Here is a 16,474-nt window from a genome sequence, read left to right as displayed (position 1 = left end):
TAGGAGTATGTCCATGTGTGTGTGGGGAATGTGTGTGTTTGTGTGTGATGAATGTAGATACAGCTCTGGCAACAGTTAACCACTTCGTGACCGCCGCCGTCAGATAAATGTCGGCGCTAGCAGGGCTTTGTGCAGTGCCGACGTTTGTCTACGGTCGGCGGTTTTGTGCTCACCGGGACCCCCCACATACCTTATAATGTGGGGATTCCGGTGCACAATGCTTCCTGTAACCCCTGACCTCATCAAAACCTGATTGGTTCAGGTCCCGATGACGTCAGCGTCACACCAGCCAGTGAGGCAAATCACTGGGAAAGTTTGTTGTAGCAACAAACTTTCCCAAGCGATCTGCCTCATAGTAACGCTCTTTCTCCTCTGATCTCCTGTCAGTGAGAGATTAGAGGAGAAATAGTGTGACAAGTGCTGCTGGCAACAGCTGTGCCAGTCAGCGATCTTGTTATAAAATAAAAATACAGATAAAGCAGGGTAGGGTTAGTGCTATAGTTAGGGTTAGTGTTAGGCTAAAGTTAGGGTTAGGCTAAAGTTAAGGTTGGGGCTAAAGTTAGGGTTATGGTTGGGCTAAAATTAGGGTTAGGATTGGTGCTAAAGTTAGGGTTGGGGCTAAAATTAGGGTTGGTTCTAAAGTTAGGGTTGGGGCTAAAATTATGGTTGGGATTAGGGTTAGGGGTGTGTTAGGGTTGTGGTTGGGGTTATGATTAGGTTTGGGATTAGGGTTAGGGGTGTGTTGATAGGGTTGTGGTTAGGGTTATGGTTGGGATTAGAGTTAGGGGTGTGTTGGGGTTAGGGTTGGGATTAGGGTTAGGGGTGTGTTGGGGTTAGGGTTGGAATTAGAATTGGGGGGTTTCCATTGTTAAGGTACATCAGGGGCTCTCCAAACGCGACATGGCGTCCGATCTCAATGCCAGCCAATTCTGCGTTGAAAAAGTCAAGCGGTGCTCCTTCCCTTCCGAGCTCTGCCGTGTGCCCAAACAGTGGTTTACCCCCCACATATGAGGTATCGGCATACTCAGGACAAATTGCAAAACAACTTTGAGGTAATAATTACTCCTGTTACCATTGGGAAAATAAAAAATTGGGGGTGAAAACATTATTTTTGTGGAAAAAATATAATTTTTTTATTTTCATGGCTCTACTTTATAAACTTCTGTGAAGCACTTGGGGGGGGGGGGTTCAAAGTGCTCACCACACATCTAGATAAGTTCCTTGGATGGTCTGGTTTCCAAAATGGGGTCACTTGTGGGGGGTTGCTACTGTTTAGGCACATCAGGGGCCTGCAAATGCAACATGACGCCCGCAGACCATCCCATCAAAGTCTGCATTCCAAAACGTCACTACTTCCCTTCCGAGCCCCGTGTGCCCATACAGTAGTTTTCTCCCAGATATGGGGTACCAGCGACCTCACGGCAAATTGGAAAACAACTTTTGGGGTCCAATTTCTCCTCTTACCCTTCTACATTATAAACTTTAGTGAAACATTTGGGGGTTCAAAGTGCTCACCACACATCTAGATAAGTTCCTTGGGGGGGTTTAGTTTCCAAAATGGGGTCACTTGTGGGGGGTTTCCACTGTTTAGGCACATCAGGGGCTCTCAAAACGCGACATGGCATCTGATCTCAATTCCAGCCAATTTTGCACTGAAAAAGTCAAAAGGCGCTCCTTCTCTTCCGCGCTCTGCCGTGCGCCCAAACAATGGTTTACCCCCACATATGGGGTATCGACGTATTCAGGAGAAATTGTACAACGCATTTTGTGGTTCATTTTCTCTTTTTACACGTGTGAAAATTAAAAAAAAAATTGGTTCTGAAGTAAAATATTTGTAAAAAAAAAAAAATTCGTATTCAGGACGAATTGCACAACAACTTTCAGGGTCTAATTTCTCCTGTTACCCTTGGGAAAATAAAAATTTGGGGTCAAAGTCATTTTTGTGGAAAAAAATTTTTTTTTTTTTCACTGCTCTACATTATAAACTTCTGTGAAGCACTTAGGGGTTCAAAGTGCTCACCACACATCTAGATAAGTTCCTTGGGGGGTCTAGTGTCCAAAATGATGTCGATTGTGGGGAGTTTAGATGGTTTAGGCACATCAGGGGCTCTCCAAACGCGGCATGCGTCCGATCTCAATTCCAGCCAATTCTGCATTGAAAAGTCAAACGGCTCCTTTCCTTCCGAGCTCTGCCATGTGCCCAAACAGTAGTTTACCCCCACATATGGGGTATCGGCGTATTCAGGAGAAATTGTACAACACATTTTGTGGTTCATTTTCTCTCTTTACACTTGTGAAAATTAAAAAAAATTGGTTCTGAAGTAAAATATTTGTAAAAAAAAAAAAGTTAAATGTTCATTTTTTTCCTTCCACATTGCTTCAGTGCTTCATGTGGTTTTGAGCACTTTGAGGGGTGCAGTTTTCGGAATGCTGTCACTTTTGGGTATTTTCTGTCATATTGACCCTGTAAACTCCCTAAAAAATGGTTTTGTAAATTTTGTTGGAAAAATGAGAAATCGCTGGTCAATTTTTAACCCTTAAAACTTCCTATAAAAAAAAATGTTTCAAAAATTGTACTGATGTAAAGTAGACACATGTGAAATGTTATTTATTAACTATTTTGTGCGATATAACGCTCTGATTTAAAGGCATGAAAATCAAAAGTTTGAAAATTGCGAAATTTTCAACATTTTCGTCAAATTTCCAATTTTTTTAACAAATAAGCGCAAGTCATATCAAAGAAATTTTACCGTCAGTCGTTTTAGCCCTCTGACGGTCTGTTGTTTTTTTGTTCCCAATGTCTGCTTCTTGACCTTGCTGTAATGGACTGCCGTCTTAGAAATTTTAAGGATGGAGGCAACATGACGCTCAGTGTCCCTCTGCTAGTAAAGCCAGATTTGAGCCCTTCTTTTCGTCACTTAAAACTTTTCTTGTCAACTCCTTTGGCTTGGTTAAGTTATTTTTTAATTCCTATTACTTCTGGGCTATTCCTAGCACTTGTTTTGCCATCCAGCTTGTCCTATTGTAAGAGGATAATGAACACCACAGCAGTGTTTTTTATACTTTCCCTCGCTAAATAAGATTTGTTTCAGGTGATCACCTAATCAGAAGCACATTAAGTAGAATGAGGTGTACTCTGGTTGGAATTCAACTGACACTGGAATGGAATGGCTGTCAGCAGGGGCGGACACAGACAGCTTGGGGCCCCTGTGCAGGAAATGTGTCTGGGCCTCCCTCCTTTTAAGGCGACAAAGATACACTAAGGGACTGTGCTATACATAAGTGAGTACACTTTATACTAAGGGACTGTGTTAGACATAATAATTGACAATAACGTCTTCCTCCAACTTACGGTTCCTAAATCCATTATAAATCCCCCTTCCTCCCATCCCAATCCCCCACACCCCCCATTGTCCTCTTCCCCCGCATCCCATTATTGCCCTCTCCCCACCTCCATGATTGCCCTCTTCACCACTTCCATTATTGCTTTCTCCCCACCACCCGATCATTACCCATTCCACCACCTCCATAGTTTCCTCCTCCCCCACCACCTCCATTATTGCCCATTCACCCCCATTATCTGCCCTGCAGGGGCCCCCTGGAGCCTCTGGGCCCCGGTGCAACTGCACCGGTTGAACCGGCGATATGTCCGCCCATGGCTGTCAGACATGTAGAGATGGTGATTTTTATAAAACTGTGCAGTGGTCTCTTAATTTTTGCCAAAGCTGTATGTGTGCGTTTGTGTGTGGTGAATGTAGGTATGTGTGCGCCCATATGTGTGATGAATGTAGGTATGTGTGGTGAATATAGAGATTAGTGTGTCCATGTGTGTGATGAATGTGCGTATGAGTGCATCCATGGTTATAAACAGACCTATGTAGAGTGGATTTAATTGCTGCACAACTTTGAGGGATTTTTCTATTCTATGGCTATAGATCTGAGCGACTTGACCTATCCTGTTGATATACCATCATATTTTGTAATGGGACAACGCACCAGATCACATCCTAACTGGATGTGGAATACTATAAAGCTGTTTGATAGAATACAACAGGCCGCAGTGTATGACAACGTCCCATTTGCTTCCATCCCAATCAGCGCCAGTTTACGGTTGTGTTTGTGAGGACGCCCTGCTTGCATCTGTCCCAAACAGTGCTGGTTTCCCGTTCTATTTATGAGGACACCCCATCTGCTTCTGTTCCAAGCTGCGCCGGTATACCGTTATATTTGTGAGGACGCCCCGCCTGCTTCCGTCCATAATCATTCTAAGTATGACATCTAGTCTTTGTATGGTATATAATGATTCTCTATTTACGCATGGATCCATCGTCCTGAGATGCCATGTTTTAATACTCCGATCTTAACATTATGTATTCGTCAGTATTACAAATGTAAAAGTTTGCAAATTCTATACTTCTCCTTGCCCCATAAATACTCCTTAGAAATGTAGAGAGGAGTCTTTTTCCCCTGCTGTAAGATACTTAGTGAGAGCTCTTTTATATATTGCTGACGTCTAGTTATTGGCCATACATGCCTTACATGTAGAAAGATCTGTATAATGGACTCACAATCTGTTGTTATCATAGAAAGCTCTTACCTTGCACTGGACTGGGATCCCAAAACGAAGAGAAAGTACTTTGATGAAAATGCCGCAGAGGTAAGTGTTCCCTCATAGGACCGTATGTTACTCCATTATGTCTGGAAGGGTCTGTTTGTTAATGAAAGTAAATTGAAGGTGATGCCCAGCTAATTAGATGGCAGCTCTGTTGGTTATTTGGTATGAGCTTTACAACATTTTTAGATCCCCTTTATTGTTTATTATATGTGGTTAAAGGGTTTGTCCACCTCTGGGGACATTTTTTTTAATGCATGTTTTTGGGGCTCCAAATCATTGGGTGTTTAAACATTTTGTAACGCTTTGGCTTTTACAGGCCTTTTGTTTCCTGCATATTCAATATCAGATTGGTGGGCGCCTGTCACCCGGCTTCCCCACCGATCAGCTGTTTTCAGGTTGAGTAGATTCAGTGAGCGAAATCAGAACAGCATGGCTCCGTTCACCAAGAACTGCACACCAGCTCCTATCCGAGAGACTAGATCTCAGCTGAGTCTCTCTTACCTATTTAGATTTGGCCAGCCCCAGACAGAAAACAGCTGATCAGTAGGACTGCAGGGTGTTGGACCTTCACCATTCCCATATTGATGACCTATCACGCATGTCATAAGGCACGACAATTCCTTTAAGGGTTCGGCCAGGTGTATGATATGCTAACATTATATGGTTGTATATTAGACACTAGTACTAGTATTAGCCAAAATGACAACTGCTGCTGCTTATGCCTTCCACCATACTCCAGTAGGTGCGTAATATAATTACACTCCATGTAATGCTGGCCTAGCTAAAACTTGGGCCAGTCATGCCTGCAAGGTGTGGATGTGAGTGACTGTGTGCAGCTCCTGTGCTCATCCACAGAGGGGCGTGCTACTGATATGCACTGGTCTGTTCTGTAAAATAGACCGTACTGCTGAATGTTGTGGTTAATTTCACACGGACCATTGGTGTGTGTGTATATAGTTGCTGGTGGCCACAGGCACACCAGTTGTTTTGTTTTTTTCTGTCTGGACTCGGCCTTATGCTGAGAGCTTAGGACTTTCAGTCAGGCCTGTTATCAGGTATATTGTAGTAGTATAATAAGATACATCACTACAATATATACACTGTGTGCAGAATTATTAGGCAACTTGTATTTTAGAGGATTATTTTTACTATTGATCAACAACTATGTTCTCAATCAACCCAAAAGACTCATAAATATCAAAGCTTAACATTTTTGGAAGTTGGAGTGGGTTTTTTTTTTTATTTGGCTATCTTAGGAGGATATCTGTGCAGATAACGAATATTGTGCAGAATTATTAGGCAACTTAATAAAAACAAAATATATTCCCATCTCGCTTGTTTATTTTCACCAGGTAAACCAATATCACTGCACAAAATTTAGAAATAAACATTTCTGACATGCAAAAACAAAACCCCAAAAAATTAGTGACCAATATAGCCACCGTTCTTTATGATGACACTCAACAGCCTTCCATCCATAGATTCTGTCAGTTGCTTGATCTGTTTACGATGAACACTGCGTGCAGCAGCCACCACAGCCTCCCAGACACTGCTCCGAGAGGTATACTGTTTTCCCTCCCTGTAGATCTCACATTTTATGAGGCACCACAGGTTCTCTATGGGGTTCAGATCAGGTGAACAAGGGGGCCATGTCATTATTTTTTCTTCTCTGAGACCTTTACTGGCCAGCCACACTGTGGAGTAGTTGGAGGCATGTGATGGAGCATTGTCCTGCATGAAAATCATGTTTTTCTTGAACGATACTGACTTCCTTCCTGTACGACTGCTTGAAGAAGTTGTCTTCCAGAAACTGGCAGTATGTCTGGGAGTTGAGCTTCACTCCATCCTCAACCCGAAAAGGTCCCACAAGTTCATCTTTGATGATACCAGCCCACACCAGTACCCCACCTCCACCTTGCTGGCGTCTGAGTCGTAGTGGAGCTCTCTGCCCTTTACTGATCCAGCCTCTGGCCCATCAAGAGTCACTCTCATTTCATCTGTCCATAAAACCTTTGAAAAGTCAGTCTTCAGATATTTCTTGGCCCAGTCTTGATGTTTTATCTTATGTTTCTTGTTCAAAGGTGGTCGTTTTTCAGCCTTCCCTACCTTGGCCATGTCCCTGAGTATCGCACACCTTGTGCTTTTTGTTACTCCAGTAACGTTGCAGCTCTGAAATATGGCACAGCTGGTGGCAAATGGCATCTTGGCAGCTTCACGCTTGATTTTCCTCAATTGATGGGCAGTTATTTTGCGCCTTTTTTGCCCAACACGCTTCTTGCGACCCTGTTGGCTATTTGCCATGAAACGCTTGATTGTTCGGTGATCATGCTTCAAAAGTTTGGCAATTTCAAGACTGCTGCATCCCTCTGCAAGACATCTCACAATTTTGGACTTTTCAGACCTCGTCAAGTCTCTCATCTGACCCATTTTGCCAAAGGAAATGAAGTTGCCTAATAATTAAGCACACCTTATATAGGGTTTTGATGTCATTAGACAACACCCCTCCTCATTACAGAGAATCACATCACCTGATTTACTTACCGTATTTTTCGGACTACAAGACGCACTTTTTCCCCCCCAAAAAAGGGGGGAAAATGGGGGGTGCGTCTAATAGTCGCAATGCAGGCTTACCGTGGCGGCAGAGGTGCGGTGGCAGAGGTGTGGCGGCAGACGTGCGGGGATGAGGAGGCGCAGTGAGCGGGGTCCCTTTCCCCGGTGAGGTGATGCAGCAGCCCGGTGAGCAGCAGAGCCGGGTGAATCCTGTTGTTAGCGGTGGTGGCGGCCATCTTCCGGAGGCCGCGCGTGCGCAGATGGAGCGCTCTGCTTCCCGGGGCTTCAGGAAAATGGCCGCGGGATGCCGCGCGTGCGCAGATGGGGATCGCGGCGGCCATTTTCCTGAAGTTCTTGGCTTCAGGAAAATGGCCGCCGCGATCTCCATCTGCGCACGCGCGGCCTCCCGTGGCCATTTTCCTGAAGCCCCGGGAAGCAGAGCGCTTCATCTGCGCACGCGCGGCCTCGGGAAGATGGCCGCCACCACCGCTAACAACAGGATTCACCCGGCTCTGCTGCTTACCGGGCTGCTGCATCACCTCACCGGGGAAAGGGACCCCTCTGACGCCATACCTCTCACTGCGCGTCCTCATCCCAGCACGTCCTCATCCCAGCACGTCCTCATCCCAGCACGTCCTCATCCCAGCACGTCCTCATCCCAGCACGTCCTCATCCCAGCACGTCCTCATCCCAGCACCTCCTCATCCCAGCACCTCCTCATCCCAGCACCTCCTCATCCCAGCACCTCCTCATCCCAGCACCTCTGCCGGTAACCACTGCTGCAACCCTCCCATGGACACCAGGCCGTGGCGTCGCCCATCTAAGCAGGAAGGGACCCTGCTCAGGTGCACGCCGTACCGCATCACCCCACCTCTGCCGACACCATGCCTCCTGTGACCCTGCTCTGCCACCGCCAGCCCTCAGGTAAGATACTGTAAATTCGGACAATAAGACGGACCCCCATCTTATAAAAAAATCTTTTTTTCTGCAATTTTCACCCCAAATTTGGGGTGCGCCTTATGGTCCGGTGCGTCTTATAGTACGAAAAATAAGGTAATTGGTAGATGGCTCTCATGCCTGAATAGCTTGGAGTAGGAAAAAATGTAGAAAAAGTATCATGTGATCCAAATACAACTTCCTAATAATTCTGCACACAGTGTATATATATACAGCCTGCTCATTAGGAGATCGTTACAGACCCCTTTTTTTTAATTATAATTACTGTTCAAAATAATAAACAGAAAAACTTTTGTTAACTTTTATGATGTGGGATCCCATTTGCTTTATATTTTTCAGGACTTTGAAAAGCACGAAAGTGTGGATTTCACTCCCCAGAAAAAGTCCTTCATGAAATTAAAAGATTGCATTGAACTTTTTACCACAAAGGAAAAACTGGGTGCTGAGGATCCGTGGTAGGTTTAACAGGGTTAAAAGGGATCGTTTGTGGCATGGAAGAATACTTTGGCTAAAGGTACCGTCACACTCAGCGACGCTGCGGCGATATAGACAACGAGCCGACCTAAACTAGATCGCTGGAGCGTCGCTGTTTAGGTCGCTGTAGAGACATCAAACACAGCAACTCCAGAACGATGCAGGAGCGATCCAGTGATGTCACGGCGACTCACTTCTCGTTCTCGCTGGTTGTTAGCTCCATGTCAAACAGCCGGAGTGTACCGATTGGCTAGAAGGAGATGCTGCGACGCCCCCTATGCTCGTTGCTGGCGTCGTTGCTTTTGATGACAAACATGACGATACAAGCCGACCTGGCGACGAAATAAAGTTCTGGACTTCTAGCTCCGACCAGCGATATCACAGCGGGATCCAGATCGCTGCTGCGTGTCAAACACAACGAGATCGCTATCCAGGACGCTGCAATGTCACAGATTGTTGTCGTTCTCTTTGCAAAGTTGCTGAGTGTGACTGTACCTTAAGGCGGTCTAGTCTTTTCATTATTTAGCAATGTTTATCAGTGTGCTGTGTATCAGATCACACCTCCTGTATGATGAACCCACTTGGAATGTACCACAAAAGTTCTCCAAGTGAGGGGCAGAAACTCTTAAACTGGTTGTCCAGGTTTAGCGCGAAAGTCTGCAGTCACGCCATGTTAATTCCTCACTTCGTGTACAGTGTGCGTTGTTGGGGTTCTCTCTTGCCGGCAGCTGCGGGAGGTCATGTCACTGCAAGTGTGCAATCTGCATACTCCAGGCCACATTCCGACTAGACATCCGTAGCCTCACCTAATGCAAGTGAATTGAGGAAGGGGACATGCACGTTTAGTCGGAATGTGGCCGAAAGTGTGCATATCGCATACTTGAGGTCAGTTGATTTGCCCGGTCTCACCGTTGGCTCCTGAGAGTGCGCCGTGAGGCTTCACAAATTTGCAGTCACATACAGTAACTGCAGACTTTCATGCCAAACGTGATGATGATTAGACAGCTCCTGTCGCACATTCATAATGAAGATGATGACTGTTCAGTTCAGTCTCTGAGTGTGTACTTGGATTTCCTTACAGTATATACAGCATGTATAAAAGTACAGTGTGACAATTAGATGAGGGTGCAGTCATGGGGAGGACATCCTTGAAATGCTTCTGTACACAAAGTCGAAGTCTATTTCTTTTTTTGAACTAGTCAGATCTGCTCTTTGGAAAAGGTAACACTGTATTTTTTCCTTTCCTATTTTTTCGTTTAAAGATTTCCGTTCACTGTTTCCTATAGTAATCCGCTTTTAAGTACTTTTTGCCCTGCATAGAAGCAGTATGTCTTTGAAGTTTCTAATTAATATAATGACGATGTATCCCACTGTGGAGGAAGGTCACAAAGCTTTGTGGTTCTGTCCAACATCCTGTCTCTAAAAGCTTTGCTGGAATAACAAAAGGCCATCGGGAGAGAATTGTCCACCTTATTATTGTCAGGCCCATCATTGGAACTTGGCACAGATGTGTCTGAAATAGTTTCCCCCACTGGAAATAGACTTTGTTCTGAGAGATTGTAATAAACTGAGAGAATAGTTAGACTGGGCAGAATGCATGCAAGAAAATACAATGCGGAAACAAAATTGTGAAATATGGGTGGTCAGGTAGCATTTATTGGGTGCCCACAATACTTGCCCTAAGAGTCCGATAGGGATCCTCATTTGTTGTAAGACGATGCTGTAACATTTTTTAGAGTGGACTATTACTACGTCACTGAAGCCATGTCCAAGTCTTTCAATCATGGTTTAAACAGACCTCAAAAATGGGTATAAAATAAATGGTTCTTTAATGGTACACTGTGCATGTGTCCTACTTTGTATCAGTGGTTTTCAACTCCTGATTTTCGTCTATGGCCACACTTGATCTATGCCGTAATATGGAGTAACCGAAACTCTTTATTGACTTTAAAATAAAAATTTCCGTAAATCGTGAAAGAATCAGTGAACATGTTCTTAGAATAAGTGACCTCTGTGAAAACGTTCTTACAATTCTGGGGATCCCACCATCAGACTCCTACTGATCAAATATATACACTGTGTTCCAAATTATTATGCACAAAGAGTTTAGGAGTGATAAGGTTAGAATTTTTTTGTTTGTCATTTAAACTCCTTGATGGTGATGTGTGTCAGGGCTCTTTATATCACTGAAAGCAATTGCAGATACCTGTGCAAATTAGTTTGGCAGGTGTGTCCAAATAAAGGCAAGACTACTTAAGAAGGCTGTTCCACATTATTAAGCAGCCTATATTTTTGGCCAAAGTGGGAAAGAAAAAGGATGAGTCGGCTGCTGAGAAGCAACAAATTGTGCAGTATTTAGGTCAAGGCATGACTACAATCAACATTGCCAAGACACTTCATCGTGATCATCGCACAAACAAGAAGTATGTGGCTGATTCCCAGCACACACATGTGTGCGTGCTGATAAGGAAAAATTGAGGACTCTTTCCAACAGGCAATTGTGTAAGGTTAAAAGAGCAGCTGCAAAAATGCCTTGTCATAGCAGCAGACAAGTTTTTGAAGCTGGTGGTGCCTCCAACGTCCCCAGAACAACAAGATGCAGGGTCCTTCAGAGGTTTGCAGCTGTGCGTAAGCCATCCTGTCGACCACCTCTATCCACTGCACACAAGCAGAAATGGCTCCAGTGGGCCAAACGATACATGAAGACTGACTTTCAAACTGTTTTGTTCACCGATGAGTGCTGTGCAGCGCTCGATGGTCCAGATGGATGGAGTGGAGGATGGCTGGTTGATGGACACTCCATGAAAACACGGCTAAGGCGCCAGGAGGTGGAGTAATGTTTTGGGCTGGAATCATGGGGAGAGAGATTGTCGGCCCCTTTATGATCCCTGAAGGGGTAAAGATGAACTCCATAATCTATGTGGAGTTTCTAAAACAACACTTCCTGCCATGGTTCAAGAGGAAGAACCGTGCTTTCCGCAGCAAGATCATTCTCATGCATGATAATGCACCGTCTCATGCTGCAAAAACCACATCTGCATCTCTGGCTGGTATGGGCATAAGAGAGGACAAACTTATGGTGTGGCCACCATCTTCCCCTGACCTCAACCCCATTGAGAACCTCTGGAGCATCATCAAAAGGAGTGTCTATGATGGCGGGAGGCAGTTCACATCTAAGCAACAGCTCTGGGAGGGTATTCTGTCCACATGCAAAACAATTGAAGCAGAAACCATCCAAAAACTGACAAATTCAATGGACGAGAGAGTTCAGAAGCTTCTTTCCAACAAGGGGTCCTATGTGCAAATGTAACATCACCTAGAATAAAGTTTTCACTTGAAAACTGTTTGATTTCATTTTGCAATAAGCTGATAATGCTTATAACTTCACAATTGACCATTTTTGTGTTCAAAATAAAAAAAGAGTTGAAAACTCGGCTGTGCATAATAATTTGGAACATGCATTTTGAGTGTTTATTTTTTATAAAAAGATACTGTTTTCATAGGCAGTTTGTTCCAAAACATTGCAATTATACTAGAATAGTAGATGACTGGAAAATAACAATGACTGCAATTCAGATAGGTAATTTAGAGAAAATATGAGGAAATATTATTTGCATAATAATTTGGAACACAGTGTATACCATTACCTGTGGAGACATAGCAACAGATATACCAATAATATCTGCCACTTAGTGCAAAATACGACTGGACAGTCTGAAAATCTGCCAGATTTACCAAAGTGGTCTATGCGGTTTTGTAAATCTCTCAGATTTTTTTATTGTCTAGTCTAGGTTTCCACCACCTATTGGTTACCTAATTTTGCGTTGAAAGTTTGCACTGCGATTTTGGTGCATTTTTTGGGACACAGTGTTGCACGCAAGTCCACGTCCACTTTCCTGATAAACCACACCTTCTTTCAGCGAGGCCACATCCCTAGACATGCAAGGTACAAACAAGGTCTAAAACTCATAATAAATATGGTGTAAGTCATGAAAAAATGATTGCCATGAATTTAGCTTGCAAAATTTCTCCCATTGTGTAAAATTATCTATCTATCTATCTATCTATCTATCTATCTATATATAGCATCGTGATTACTCGCTAATCCCACAGTAGCTCCGCCCCCCACCACATTACCACACACAATCCCGCCCCCCACCACATCACCACACATAATCCCACCCCCCCCACATTACCACAGATAATCCCGCCCCCCACATTACCACACACAATCCCGCCCCCCACATTACCACTCGAGGCTCTGTCCCCACACATTACCACACGAGGCTCCGTCCTCACACATTACCACACGAGGCTCCTGAGCGTGCCGAGCGTTAACTGGCTGGAAACAGCTAGTATAATTATAAATTGACAAATGAATATCCACATTAATTGCATCATGAACACTAGTGGATTACAGCATTATTTAGATACTGAGTGGCAACATTAAAGGGAACAAACACGTGACCTGATTCATCCTTACGAACCACGGGCCACCTGAATCGGAACCTGTATGCATTATTGCAGCTCTTTATGCTTTACTTTGAAAACCCGTCCTGAAACTGTGTCCCGTCCTGCCATTTTCCTCGCCCCGGTCTCTTAGATGGGAGAGACTGATCCCACAAAGCCAGAATCTGAATCATTTGGGCATCATGACTCGGACGACGGGTTCCTTTATAATTCGGAAACAATTGTGTAGTGGATATTAGTTGAGCACTATATGGGGGACTGAGTAGGCATTGTATGGTCGTATCAATTGAGTAAAAACTGAGCTTTCACCTGGACAATAATTTTTTCTTTTCTTTTTTTCATTTTTTGTTTCATTAATTGTGGTTTCTTTATGCATGGATTTTCAAAGCTGTCAACATTAAAAATAAGTTATTCTGGCAGTTTAGTACATTGGCGTAGGATTGAGGTGGTCCATATTTTTATTTGGGGTGGGGTGACTGAAAAACACTGCTGCCCCAACCTGCAGCTTTTAAGTTGCTGCAGAACTACAACTCTAACCATTGTTATTGATATATTATGCTTTGCTTGTATAGCGCTATCATATTCCGCAGCACTTTATATACATTATCGCTGTCACCAATCTAAATCCCCTATCAGTATGTCTCCTCTCAGGAGGCAGCCTGAGGACCGCTGATCTAGTGGTTCTGGATGCATTTCGCAAGCATTATTAAAAGAACTCTTTGCACGTCTCCTCTCATTCTTTGGCGACGTTCACACGTTCAGTATTTTACCTCAGAATCTGTAAGCCAAATCCAGGAGACGAGCAATCAGAGGAAAAGTATAAAAGAAACATGTCACCACTTCTGTATTATCACCCACTCCTGGTTTTGGCTTACAAATACTGAGGTAAAATACTGACCGAGTACTGAACGTGTGAGCATGGCTTTAGATCAGCCTTTGCTATATGATAGCAGATTTATGAATTCTAGGGCTTGTTGGTTCTTTGTAGAAGAATGTGTGTGGGAGCCCGTGTAATTCTAGAAGAGGTCATCAAGACCTTGTTGTGCTCCTGCAGGAATGTGGATCCCTTTGGCAATGTGCATGATCTCCATTAATATAGGTAACAGTCTCTCCTTTTTTCCAAAGTAGGCTGACTATTCTGTGCTCTTTTTACTTTTTATTTTTTTTTATTTAGCCTGTCACTGTATATTTTTGTAAATTGTGTTTTACCCAAGTGAATTGTATCGTAGACTACACTGATATAATTTGACATGAAAATAGTTTTAGGACTCCATAAAAAAGTTCATAGCATTGAAAATGTAATAACCTGAAAATGTCTGGTCATTGTATTATTCTAATGCTTATGTCCTATATCATTTAGTCACTATTCCAATTTTGATGAAGAATCATAGAATGTTAGATTTGGAAGGGACCTCCTGGGTCATCATGTCCATCCCCCGGCTCAATGCAGGATTCACTAAACCATCTCAGACACATGTCTGTGTTTGAAGACTTCCATTGAAGGAGAACTCACCACCTCTTGTGGCAGCCTGTTCCACTCATTGATCTCCCTCACTGTCAGATAGTTTTTCTAATATCTGATCTGTATCTTCTCCCTTTCAGTTTCATTCCATTTCTTCTCGTGTTTCCATGTGCAAATGAGAATAAAGATGATCCCTCTACACTGTGACATCCCTTCAGATATTTGTAGAAAACTATTAAGTCTTCTATTAGCTTTCTTTTTTTTCTAACTAAATATTCCCAGATACTTTAACCGTTCCTCCCAGGACATAGTTTGCAGTCCGCTCACCATCCTGGTAGCTCTTCTCTGAAGAATTTAGACCTAGTCCTGCTTCATCCATTGAGAGCTCACATACCACTATTTACCACATGTTAAGCCTGGGGATCTTCCAGTATTTGTAACCTCTGTGTAGATTATTCTGGCATATTGTGGAAGAAGTGGAATGTAATCTTTTTTTTTTTTTTCTTCTTTTTGCAGGTATTGTCCAAATTGCAAGGAACATCAGCAAGCAACCAAAAAATTAGATCTCTGGTCTTTGCCTCCGGTTCTTGTGGTGCACTTGAAACGCTTTTCATATAGTAGATACATGAGGGATAAACTGGACACATTAGTTGATTTTCCTGTAAGGTAAGATCCATTGAAATGTTTTGTGGATGATTAATAATGGATTCTTACTACCATATCTGTAGCCTTGGGCATAGATAGCTGTTAGCTGGATGTTGGTCGGGCATCAGCTTTCTTTCCCAGTTCCCCCCATATACAGTAATGCTCTATTCTGCCGAGTTCTCCTGTGTTCTCTATAAGAGATGCTGACAGACTTGTCTGGCATCAGTCACTGAAATTCATCATCTGTCCGGAGAAGAATCAGGAGGCCCCCCATCCATATTAGATCATCAGCTGATCCTGCAAAAATTGCCAACTTTTATGTAATGTGAGCAGGGGCCTTAAAGGGAACCTGTCACCCCCCCAGGCGTTTTTAACTAAGGCTACTTTCACACTAGCGTTAACTGCAATACGTCACAAATGCGTCGTTTTGCCGAAAAAACGCATCCTGCAAAAGTGCTTGCAGGATGCGTTTTTTCAGCATTGACTAACATTAGCGACGCATTTGCGACGTATTGCCACACGTCGCAACCGTCGTGCGACGGTTGCGCCGTGCTGTGGCGGACCGTCGGGACCAAAAAACGTTACATATAACGTTTTTTGCTCCCGACGGTCCGCTTTTTCCGACCGCGCATGCGCGGCTGGAACTCCGCCCCCACCTCCCCGCACTTCCCCGCACCTCACAATGGGGCAGCGGATGCGCTGGAAAATTGCATCCGCCGCACCCGTTGTGCGGCGGAGACAACGCTAGCGTCGGGAACCTCGGCTCGACGGGCCGAGCCCGACGCTAGTGTGAAAGAAGCCTAAGAGCCACCTTGTGCAGCAGTAATGCTGCATTCTGACAAGGTGGCTCTTTTAGTTCTGGGTGCTGTAACTGCCGAAATAATCAGTTTTATAATTTGTCCTAAATACCTTGTCTTCAATCCTGGAGGCAGGCCTTTCCCCCCTGCTGCAGACACCACACAGCCATCACTCAAATCTTCTTGGCGCCAGGCGCCGCCTCCTCACCGCTGTTTTGAAATCTGCCGGTGCCTGCGCTCTTTTCTCCTGCCTTGAGCAGGCGCAGTGAACGCTGCCCGTCTGTCCTCATATGCAGTCTCGGTGACTGCGCCTGTGCGGCCGCCCTGCCTGTGAATCCCAGCCCCGCAGTGTGAATAAATCAGAAGACATTGCGGGGCTGGGATTCACAGGCAGGGCAGCCGCACAGGCGCAGTCAGCTAGACTGCATATGAGGACGGACGGGCAGCGCTCACTGCGCCTGCCCAAGGCAGGAGAAAAGAGCGCAGGCGCCGGCAGATTTCAAA

The 16,474-nt window shown here is 44.3% G+C and overlaps 1 protein-coding gene across 3 annotated transcripts in view; it reads left to right on the top strand.

Annotated features, from left to right (window-relative positions):
• Positions 1-16,474, top strand: part of USP15 (ubiquitin specific peptidase 15) — a 128,767-nt gene that overhangs the window by 96,544 nt on the left and 15,749 nt on the right. For all 3 annotated transcript variants that reach the window (XM_077265369.1, XM_077265371.1, XM_077265372.1), the window contains 3 exons: positions 4,587-4,657; positions 8,462-8,577; positions 15,045-15,194. In XM_077265369.1, the coding sequence (XP_077121484.1) occupies positions 4,587-4,657; positions 8,462-8,577; positions 15,045-15,194 (337 nt within the window). The remainder of the gene's footprint in view (positions 1-4,586; positions 4,658-8,461; positions 8,578-15,044; positions 15,195-16,474) is intronic.

This window comes from Ranitomeya variabilis, chromosome 5, assembly GCF_051348905.1.
Source record: "Ranitomeya variabilis isolate aRanVar5 chromosome 5, aRanVar5.hap1, whole genome shotgun sequence".
Lineage (NCBI taxonomy): Eukaryota > Metazoa > Chordata > Amphibia > Anura > Dendrobatidae > Ranitomeya > Ranitomeya variabilis.
This window is presented reverse-complemented; position numbering and strand designations above follow the sequence as displayed.